The sequence below is a fragment of the Penaeus chinensis genome, unplaced genomic scaffold, assembly GCF_019202785.1.
Source record: "Penaeus chinensis breed Huanghai No. 1 unplaced genomic scaffold, ASM1920278v2 CTG_6996, whole genome shotgun sequence".
Taxonomy (NCBI): domain Eukaryota; kingdom Metazoa; phylum Arthropoda; class Malacostraca; order Decapoda; family Penaeidae; genus Penaeus; species Penaeus chinensis.
In genome coordinates, this window is record NW_025918544.1 from 6,191 (window position 1) to 17,870 (window position 11,680).

Sequence of the window (11,680 nt, forward strand, 5' to 3'; positions counted from 1 at the left end):
TTTGTTTTTGTCGCATTAGTTTTGATAAGCCATTTGTGCTCCCATCTCGAGACGGTGTCAAGCTCGTCGTTAATTCGTCGGACAACACCAGCGAGCGAATTATGTCTGGCTAAGTGAGTACAGTCGTCGGCGTAAAGGAGCGTCAATGAATCGGGAAATGTGGGGTCAGGGAGGTCGTTTGTGTATAATATGTATAGTGTTGGGCTGATTATGCTGCCTTGAGGTACACCTGCGTGCATTTGGATGGTGTTGGAAATTTTTCCTTTAAATTTGAGTTTTAGTTTACGGTCATCCAAGAAGCTGCATAGCAGCTTCTTGGTGCACGAAGGGAAATTAAATTTAGTGCACAGTTTGTACTTCAAGCCAGCATGCCAGACCGTGTCGAAGGCTCGCTCCACGTCCTTGGTTACGAGAACCGTCTTTAGTCTTCTGTCTTTGTTGTTAAGACAGTAATTGGTCAGTATAGTCAGTGCGTCATTAGTCGATCGGTGAGAGCGGAAGCCGAATTGTTTTGAGGAGAGTAAGTCATGATCGTCGAGATACCGCCTTAGTCGGGAGTTAATTATTTTTTCAAAAATTTTGCCTAATGTCTCTAGTAAACTAATTGGGCGGTAATTCTTGGGGTCGGTTAGGTCTTTGTTTGGCTTAGGGATGAGGGCCACTAAAGCAGTTTTGAAAGGTGAGGGATAGTAGCCAGAGGCCAAGGAAGTGTTATAAAGGTACGTCATAGCTCGTAAAATGTTGTCAGGAAGGTGTATGAGTACGTCACGTCCGATCTGAGAGGAGCCCGGAGCCTTTCGAGGAAACCTCATTATTATTTGTTTTACCTCCTCCAGCAAGATGGGTGCACGGAGTTCGCATGTGTCGTCCAGATTATCCAGGTGGATAATCTGCTCTGGTTCTGTTTCTATCCTGTGGTCTTGGCTCCAGGTGTTGATGGATTGAAAATGTTCATTAAAGAGAGGGTGGGGTTCATGTGGATAGAAAACAGTTTGCCAGTGATCATGAAAAATTTTGATAACCTCCACGGGATCTGAAATTTGGTTGTTGTCCTTGAGGAGGTGAGTGAAGGGGGGGAAATTGCTACCTTTTAATCGCTTAATTGATTGCCAAAATTCCCGTGGAGTGCGAACTCTCATAGATTCTGTTTGTTTAATTAAATTATGCCAATGAGTTTTGTGGTCATTATCAAAACTATTTATGACATGGTTTCTGAGGATAGTGAGGTCCCACCGAACTCGATGCAAGTGGTTTAAATTTTGAAGAAAACGGTTCCTGTAGCAGGTCAGGAGACGCTTGGTTCTCTCGCTTGGATAGAATGAAGTTCTGATTTTAAAGCGCTCTCGCGGAATAGCGCGGCGCATTGCTGCTGATATCCATGCGAAGAGATGATGCCAATGCCTATCTATTTCGAGAATATTTTCTCTTTCAAGGTTAAAGTTAAAATTTTGACTGGCAAGATAAGATTTAAAGTCGTCCCAGTCTGCTTTTTTATACCTGAAGGATGTTGTTTCTTTGTTTTGTATAGGTGTGGTAGAAAGTTTTATGATGATGGGTATGTGGTCAGAACCGAAGTTCGGGCCGGGTTGTGTGTGTGTGTGGTAGGGGAGAGCCGCTCTGTTCCCGAAAACGAGATCAGGGCGGCCCTTCCCTCTCGATGTGAATGAAGTGTAGAAGTCGGGTCCGATGTAGTGCAGTCTTTTTGTTTCGAAAATAGACAAGAGCTGTCTGCCGTGTGCGTTGCTGTTTGTGTGGTTAAGTGATGTGTGTGCTGCGTTAACATCCCCGGCAAAGAAGACTGGGAGATTATTATAATTAAATATTTTATTGAAATCGTGAATGGGCAAGTTTGTTTGAGGTCTGATATAGGCAGTGGCAATCATTATGGGGCCCTGCTGGGTGAATAGCTTAATAGCCATGAAGTCTGGATGAATGAATGGAGGCGAGATGAATTCGAAATGAAAGGTGGATTTTACGAGAATGCAGGACCCTACACACCAGCCGTTTCGTGATTGTCTTGACGTGTAGCCGAAGTGTTTGATAGCATAGGAGTTAGTGATAGAGGTAGAGTTTAAAAGAACAACGTCAGGACTTTCCCGATCTAGGAAGTCGTAAAAGAGGCGTCTTACGTTATAAAACGATCTTACGTTCGCTTGGACGATTGTCAGCATGCCACTCAGAGTAGGTCGGGATGACGGTGACCTACTTTTCGTGGCGTTTGCTGCTCACGGAAACGCGGCCGAGGACGAGCCCCAGACTGGGTCTCTTCGGGGTCCGGGAGGGACTCCTGAGAGAGGGAGACATGGCATTCTCGGGAATCGGCGGACCAATTCCCGACGCTACCATGTCCCCCAAGGTTTCCCCTGACGGGGAGGACGGGAACTGCGTCCCCAGGGGGAACGGGCAGCGCGGCAGCCCCCTCTTCGACCTCAGGACCGAGGTCGATGCGAAGGCTATCGTCGCTGCTGCTGTCCCCAATTAAGGTGTCGTCATGACGACGACGAGGAGCGGAGGGCTCCGGGTTTTCCGTGAGCAGAGGGTCTTTTTTGTCTTTTTTCTGGTGAGTGTTTAGTGGTGAAGGAAGTTTGCGTTTGTGATCATTTGTGTTATTTGTAGTTTTTTCTTGTGCAGTTACTCTGGGTTTGCGTTGTGGTTGTGGTTGTGAAAGTACATGTGAGTGTGAGGTAGAGGGCTGTGGTGCTGTGGTGGGCGCCACTCTAGCCTCGGTGTTTGTGTTTGTTTGTGTGTGATACTCTGGTATGTATAGGTTTTCGTCTTCGAAGATCTCCTCAGGAATCACAATACTGGGGAAACCGTTTTTCTGTAGTAGTATTGGGAGTATGTTTGTGAATTTCTTGGCGTTGTATTTGGCAGCTATTAAAGCTACGTGTAGTATGGTTTGTATTTTGGGGTTGTTGTTTGGTATGAGGGTGTTGTTTGGGGGGAATTGAGGTGGAAGAGGCATTGTGTTTCCTGAGGGAATCGTGTTGGGGCGTTTTGTAGTGGGTGTGGATGTTTGTAAGGGTCGGAGTGTTGAGGCGTAGGTTGGGTTGTTGTTTTGTTTTTGTGCTTGTCTTTTTGTTTTGATGATTTCTTTGCGTTTGGGGCAAGACCCACTGACGGCGACATGCTGGCCCTCGCAATTGCAACATTTGGTGGTCTTGTTGCATGTGGCATAGAAATGACCGAGGTCACCACATCTGCTGCATCTCTGTTCGTGTGTGCATGTGTGTTTTGTGTGGTTGAAGCGGTAACATTTCAGGCACTGGTCAACCAGAATAAAGCTCTCTGGTTCCACATTATAGGTGGGGACGGATGTGTTGAACATCATTATCCCACGAGTTAGGAGCTTCTGTGCCTCTTCAGGCGCAGAGCAGCGGATTTTAACTATGCGTGACTCAGGGGGTTTGTAAATATCAAGGACAGTGACATCGTTTTTAGCCGCGACCTCCGCCTGGATAGACTCGCACGATCGTGGCAGGATTGTCTTGTCGATCTTTTTAGCCACGACCGTGCATTTGGCCTTAGTCTCAGGGGAAGGTAAGGGTTTAAAACCTTGTTCGAGGAGTTTCCTTTGGCCAGACGAGGAGAGAAAGGGGGTCAGTTGTTCAGGCTTAGCAACAACAACTTTGTAGCCATTGTGAACCTTGAAGCAGTGAGTTACAGCAACTTCTGTGAGGGAGAAGATTTTCTGGAGAGCCACCTCACAGGAGATAGGCTCCCCAGAATATGATAATTTGATTACGTGACCCATGACATAGCGCGAGGGTGATGATGATGGGTGAGGGAGGGAAGTCTAGCAGGGCTAATTGACAGGGCGATGAAAGGGCGGATTGCGGTATCAAAAAGGGAGACACACCGGGCAATAAGCAGTCTTTGTATGTTAGGGCCGGTCGGGGTTGAACCCTGCCGAACGGGAATTAACCCTTATGCGTTCGGCCGGCACCTCGCAGCAAAACTGCAAATTGCCACAGTGCTTCGTATTTTTAATTATAAGCACTCTGGCCTATAATTAAAAATACTAGCCTCAAAGCAAGTAGTGTGCAATAACACCCAAAGTTATCACACAAGGCCAAGGTCGTCTTTGCGTGGGGTGTCAAACAATCTCTCTACAAAGAAACCACGCAAAAACCTTGGGACCTAGAGGTCCTGAGAGCCCTTCTGAATTTCGGCTCGACCGAGATCGGGTAAGGCTACCGCCGCGCCCCGTCTGCGTAGCGGCGAGGCGGCCGACTCAGATGAGCGCTCATCTTAACTGACCGCTGTGCAAATACAAACTCGCCTAGGCCTTGTTATTGACAAAAGCTCACATGTAAAATACTTTCAATTGATCGGGCCTTAGTAGTTTGTCCCAAGCTTCAACTTGGAATTGAACATAACGTCACCGAGGCTGCATTACAGGACCTGACATGTGCCGTATCTCTGGCAATATTTACCCAGTCAAAATAGGCGGGGTTAAGCCAGACTCTCGCAGCCACACGCGACTCCGCTAGGTCTCGCTCGCTCTCCTATAAATTGACGTCTTGAGCGTGTTCGCCCTCTCTCTCTCTCGCCCTCCGCATTTGTACCTAATACTGTGCACCGGCTCTCCATTGCTCGGCGTAATTGCCCTTTTGTGCCACCATTGGTAGTGTGCACCGGCGATCATCTACTCGGCGTAGTTGCCCGCTTTGGTGACGCCGATATTAGAGAGCACCGTCATTCCCTGACTCGGCGTACTTGCCCTCTTGGGAAACAGACGCCATATCTCCTTGCATAGTTGCCTTCTGGGAACTATCATTGGCTTGAGTGCCTTCTTCCCCTTCCAAGGACGCAGTTCGCTCCTTTCTTTTTGAGCTGTTTCTAAACACATGATTGGTCTTTTCGTTTTGTTTTGGTTTTTGGCCTCTTCATTTTAGAGTCCCCTCCTAAGTGAAGGTGAACCTCGCGGGCAGTGCCACAAGAGGGGCCATTAGATGGCTGCTTTAAGCTTAGGAGAAGGGTTTTTTCTCATAGGGTTAGGATTCTTTTCCCTTTTGCTTTAGATAGGGAGAAGAATTAGGCAGGGAAGAGAGCCATCTTAGTTTGTTTTGTTTTTTACAACCATGGTAAGAGCGAAGAGAGCTCCCAAAGGGAGCACAAACAGTGCCAGTTCTGACGGGACTGCCATTGCCCATGCAGGTAGCGCTTCTACAAGAGCCTCTCCTGCGGACAAGGATCACTCCACTGACACATCCAAACATACTGAGGATGCTTCCACGGATCAAATTATCGAAACCCCTATCACTCCTCCAGATTTGACACAGAGATTTGTCATCACACCTTCCTCAGATTTCTCCACCTCTATTGAAGCTCTCCTTGCCCTAGAAAAAGAGAACCCAGCCTTACAGGTTTCCACCAAGGTAACACAGCAAGGAGATTTCATTCTGCAAGCTAAGAATGAGGAAACCTTTCATATACTAGCAAACACCTCCATTCTTAATTCGGGAAAGAGCATCACTCTACTCCCCTACAGCCCCCCTCCAAAACGAACAAAAATGGTGTTAGAAGGCTATCCACATGGATTTCCCATGGATAGACTCTTAGAGCACCCGCTAATTGAAACGGCCTCCCGACTTAAATTCAGGCCTACCAAAGAAGAGACTAGGCAAGTACTAGTCACTATCTTAGGGGAACCAATCCAAGAGATCTCCCTGGGCATCTTTGGCACTTTCTCCCTAAGAGAATACTACTCTGAACCGCTGAGATGCACCAAGTGCCAAAAGTTCGACCACCACTATTCAAAGTGTAAGGCCAAACCAAAATGTGGCATTTGCTCAGGGAACCATGCCACTGACATCTGCATGGAAAAACTAAAGAATGGAGATAAACCTCCTGCCAAATGCCCAAATTGCGGAGAAGGACATCACGCATGGAACCCAGCATGTGCAGAGAGAATCAGCAGGCTGAAACTACCTACAGCTATCAATGCCAAACAGGGAAAGGAACCCCGCATCTTCAAAAGGAAGCTTCACACATGGGGAAGCTCCACACAGACAACCACTCCGTCAAATGCTGATTTTCCCCTTTTAAAGGAGGCTTCTCTCACCATCAACCAGCCAAATTTACAAATCATGACGGATCATCCCCCTTCAAAAGAGGCTGTGTTGAACCAGCCTCTCAACTCTTCAACAGTCCCTTGCTTCAACTGTGGACACAATCAGGCAGGAAAAGAAGCATCCCTTCTGGCCTCCTTTATCCAAATAGGGTTGTCTCTCATGGGCAAACAAGGCAACCATAACATCATTCAACAGGCCGCAACTCAAATATTAGCAAGAGCTACCAACATGCCGTCCAATAAAGGTGATCCTCAAACGGAAAATATCCCGAAGACAAACAGCCCAAATTCTTCACCCTTGGAGACCGAAAAGTCGTGTGATCGCACTGCAATCACTTCCATATCGGCTGGCCCCATCAAGGAAAACAGTAAAACAATCAAAACAGCCACATCTCAGATCCCCAACATTAACCAGGAGACACAAAGTCTTACTGCTAAAAGAACCAGACGCAGACGTGCCCGAAACCCATCCTCAGGAAGTGACAAATCCTCTATTGTCTCTGACATAGACCATGAGGAGGTAAACATCGACTCCACTTCACCTGAAAACAATGGAATCTCACTCACATATGACAAATCAGCCATCTTGATTACCTCAGAAGGATCTCCACCTATCCTCCACATACCTGAAGGAAAAAACACAGTAAACAAGTATGAAACTATCCAATATGAAGACTTCGACACAGACCAAGAAATAAATATTGAAAATGAATAATAATAACAATCAACAGTTAAACAAGATCAACATACTTCAGTGGAATATCAATGGGTTACAGAAGAATCTGCCATTGTTAAGCCTTGCTGTAGCTGAACAGAGGTTTGATATTATCATCTTACAAGAAACTCTCCTCAAATCTCACATTTCCCTCAGCTCCTACACAGCCTTCCATGAATACCATACCACTGGACTAAACCGTGGTATTTCCATCCTTATTAAATCAGAAATATATGCAGAACCCATTACCACAACTCTCCCCTGTGGCCCAGAAACCGAATTTCAAGGAATTTCAATAGCCTTGCAAGACATGCATCTACAAATCTTCAACATATACAGACCACCTAGAGACAGTGCCAAGTTAAAAATAGATCATATTTTTGCTGCTGTCGAAAATGCGCCTTCAGTCTTATGTGGAGATTTCAATGCCCATCACGTTATCTGGAATGATCCAGCCTCTAACTCTGCGAACAAGATATGCAGAACAGGTCAACACCTAGCCCACTTGCTCCACAGTTTCCCTAATGTATCTCTGCTCAACTCAAAGACTCAGACACATATTAGGGGAGGAGTCCTTGACCTCACTTTCCTTACCTCTGACATTCTCCCAACTGCTTCATGGGATACTCATCCCTTCCTTGCCTCCGATCACTTCGCCACCATAACTACAATAGATATACCTCGTCTACAGCCACCTCCTCTCATCCCGAGATGGAATCTCAAACGTGCAAACTGGCAGCAATTCACAGAATCAATCGATAAATGGTCTTCCACTTACACTCCAGCCGAAGATCTAGACTCTCTAGAAGCAGATATAGTAAAAGCCATTCACGATGCTGCCAATGTTTCAATACCAGTCATCACATCAATTCCATATACACGAAAAAATAAATGGTTCCACAATGATAGAATTAGAGAACTAAAACATCGTCTTCTACAACTCAGGAAAGCTCTCAAGCAACATCCTTCTCCCACCCTGCTTGAAAACTATAGAGCTGCCATACGGTTAATAAAAGCAGAGATCCGAGAAATCAGGTCAAAAGCCTGGCTACAATGGTGCGAATCCATCAATGCCCACACATCTCTTCATGATTTGTGGAAGAAAATCAATATTGCTGCAGGCAAATACAAGAAACAACCATGCCATCCCCACGCACAAGAGATTGCTGAAGACCTGATCAAAACTTTCAAAGAAAGAGGAGATTCGAACATGCTTTCGCCTTCAACCATAGCAAAACTCACCTCTTTAAAACCTGAAAGACTTGAAAACATCACTTTATCAATAAATAAAGTTTCGGAGACTGATAAACCCTTTGCCTTAAATGAGATGCAAGCTGCAATTAAATCAGGTATAGACACCGCACCAGGGATAGACAAAATATCGTACTCCATGATTAGACATCTCGGTCCTCAAGCTACGCAATTACTCCTGCTTCTATTCAACAAATCATTAGAGGCCGGCCTCCTTCCTAAAGCTTGGAAAGTCTCAGATATCCAACCCATTCCAAAAGCAGGAGTTGAAAAAGCTTTCCGTCCAATATCTCTCCTTTCCTGCCTCAGCAAGACCATGGAAAAGGCCATCTTAAGAAGGCTGAGATTCTTGATTCCCCGCCCTCACAAACACTCTTTCGCCTACTGCAAAGGGTTTGGAACCAGAGACAATCTTGCCACAATACACAGCCTCACAGATGGCAAGGATTCCATCATCGTATTTATAGACCTTGAGAAGGCCTTTGAGCTTGCAAACAGGGAAGCCATCATCAGCACCCTTGCCTCAAGAGGAATAACAGGAAAAATACTTAAATGGTGCAATGACTACCTCTACGAAAGAAAAGCCCGAGTCAGGTTCCAAGGCCACCTATCTAGCTTTATGCAATTTGAGAATGGTACACCTCAGGGTGGCATCCTAAGTCCATTCCTTTTCAATATAATAATTGCAGAGTTACTCTCCATACAGACTCCACCAAACTCCCACATTCTTGCATATGCGGATGACATTCAATTAATTACCACAGGAAATGCTAGACTCATCAACGCCCAACGTTCCCTCGACCTCTTAGCCGCAAAATGCAAAGAACTAGGCCTCAAAATTAACACAAATAAAACAAAAGCAATGCAATTGAGGCGATGTATCCCTAACCAACACCTTTACATTCGTACACAACAAATAGAATGGGACACACAATACAAATGTTTGGGAATCATCTTTAACAACAAATGCGATTCCTCTGATCATTTACGCCATGTCTTACAGAGAACGAAGTCTAGAATCAACGTGCTACGAAGACTCTCAGGCACAGACATAGGCGCAGGCTATCAAGTTCTCCGTATCTTTTACATCCACGCAATCCGCTCCATCATCGATTATAGTGCAATATCCCTGTATAACCTCTCTCCTGAACAAATTTCATCTCTTGAGACAATACAAAACAAGTGCATGAGGGTTATCCTCGGTGCCCCACGATGGACTCGTATTGACAACCTCAGGCAAGAAACCAATCTTGTTTCCCTTAAAACTAGGATAAAGCTCATGGTTGCAAATTATGCCGGAAAGAGTATCTCAAGAACATACGCGTCGGACACAGACTCAGTCTTACGAAACATTGTCTTCAACCCACAGAACTTTCCTCTCCACAATATGCCATGGCACAGTGAATTCTTTGATTCCTTGGACGATCTCAACCTCTTACAAGTCATCAAAGAACGAGGAGTCGACAAACCACACCACGCCTATACCTCACCAAAACCATGGGAATCTCCAAAAGTCATTTTCATCACAAATAGCATTCCAAGATCTAAGGCACTAGCCTCCCCCACAGACATCAGAAATCTTGAACGCCAAGTCAACTACCTTGAACAGCAACATGATCTCGCTGTCATATACACTGATGGATCAGTTGACATGCAATCCAACAGGGCAGGCTCTGGTTTTCTTTACAAAGATCATATATTCAGCAGCAGGATTAGTGACGGTTCTTCCTCCCTCCAAGCTGAGCTGTATGCCATCCAAGCCGCTCTGACCCACGCCCTTCTTCTCGAAGAAAAGCAAGTACACATACTAACAGACTCCCTCTCTGCTATCCATGTTCTGCAGCAAGAATCAATAATAGATAACGTATCCCTTATCACTGCCGTTCACTTTAAGATCAGACAGCTAAACGACCAAGGAAAGTTAATATCCTTCATGTGGATCCCTGGACATGTTGGATTACAAGGTAATGAGATCGCAGATAAGGCAGCTAAGAGGAGTCTGCGACAAGACCACATCAAAGTCATCAAACCCAGTCTCAGCAAAATGAGAATACGTGCCAGGGAAACAGCTCAAGAAATATCCAGGATTCAACATCAAGTCTGGGTGCAAGCAGGAGCAGCTTCAGCAACGTGGTACAGCATAGCCACTGATTACAGCCAAATCACCATTCCTAAGGCAATGTCCAGACGAGATGCTGTTATCATACACAGGCTTAGACTCGGATACAGGTGCAACTGGGAGATACAATTCCGAGTTCCAAAGGCTTGCACACATTGTAATGAAATCGTCGTAGAACCTCTCCTTCATTATATTCTAGAATGCCCTGTCTTAGATGTAATAAGACCACACAGATTTCGAGAGTCTCCAGGTATCCCTGTTGAAGAAAAGATGAGGTTAGCTGCCCTTTGCACCAAAACAATTCTAGAATCTGAAGATGCCTTCAAAACAGTCTCACTTTTTCCTCCACCAAGATAATTTGATTTGTATGATTAGCACATGTGCAATGTTATATGTTTCTCTCTCCTAATTAGGTATAAGTTTAAAAGATATCATGTAGATTATTTCAAGAAGCTAAATGAGCATACATAAAGTCAGATTTATTTATACACTTTTTATGTTATACCTCACACATATGTTCTAATTTCATTATGCATTATATAATTTCTTAGCTTATTATGTTGAATGTAAATAACGTCCTTATTCACATTGATGTAAAAAACAAAATTGTAAGCCTAATAAACAAAAACCGGGTGGCAAAAGCTAAACTCGGTATAAAAAAAAAAAAAAAAAAAAAAAAAAAAAAAAAAAAAAAAAAAAAAAAAAAAAAAAAAAAAAAAAAAAAAAAAAAGCGAGATCGCGTTTCATATCTGTATAGATACAAACTCGCACAATGGCACGTACCAAGCAGACTGCACGTAAGTCTACCGGAGGCAAGGCCCCCCGCAAGCAGTTGGCCACCAAGGCAGCACGTAAGTCTGCCCCTGCTACCGGAGGTGTCAAGAAGCCCCATCGTTACAGGCCCGGAACTGTAGCCCTTCGTGAGATCCGTCGTTACCAGAAGAGCACTGAGCTCCTGATCCGCAAGCTGCCCTTCCAGCGCCTGGTCCGTGAGATTGCCCAGGACTTCAAGACTGACCTCCGCTTCCAGTCCTCTGCTGTCATGGCTCTGCAGGAAGCCTCCGAGGCTTACCTGGTCGGCCTCTTTGAGGACACCAACCTCTGCGCTATCCACGCTAAGAGGGTCACAATCATGCCTAAGGATATCCAACTTGCTCGCCGTATCCGCGGAGAGCGCGCCTAAGGTTTTGATTGCATACCTGCAACACAAAATCATAATCCTCGGCCCTTTTCAGGGCCTAAAGATTGTCTCCAGAGAGATGAAATTAAGACAAGTAGTGTAAAAGTTGTCAATGTACACAAACTAGTATTGATAAGCATATATACATAATAATTATATCAATCTTGATAGCATACATACATACAGATGTACACACACACACACATACATACATACATACATACATACATACATACATACATACATACATACATATACATACACAAATACACACACTAATATATATATATATATATGAGAGAGAGAGAGAGAGTGTTATGTATGTATTAGTTATATAGG

The 11,680-nt window shown here is 44.8% G+C and overlaps 1 protein-coding gene across 1 annotated transcript; it reads left to right on the plus strand.

Moving 5' to 3' along the window:
• Window positions 1-10,930: 10,930 nt before the first annotated feature.
• Window positions 10,931-11,355, plus strand: LOC125024850 (histone H3). Its single transcript, XM_047612624.1, has one exon. It carries the CDS (start codon window positions 10,934-10,936, stop codon window positions 11,342-11,344), a length of 411 nt encoding a protein of 136 aa, XP_047468580.1. The 5' UTR covers window positions 10,931-10,933; the 3' UTR covers window positions 11,345-11,355.
• Window positions 11,356-11,680: the final 325 nt, after the last annotated feature.

What these genes read in the sequence shown, in the direction of transcription:
- LOC125024850 (XM_047612624.1), top strand. Translation starts at nt 10,934, where the DNA reads ATGGCACGTACCAAGCAGACTGCACGTAAGTCTACCGGAGGCAAGGCC.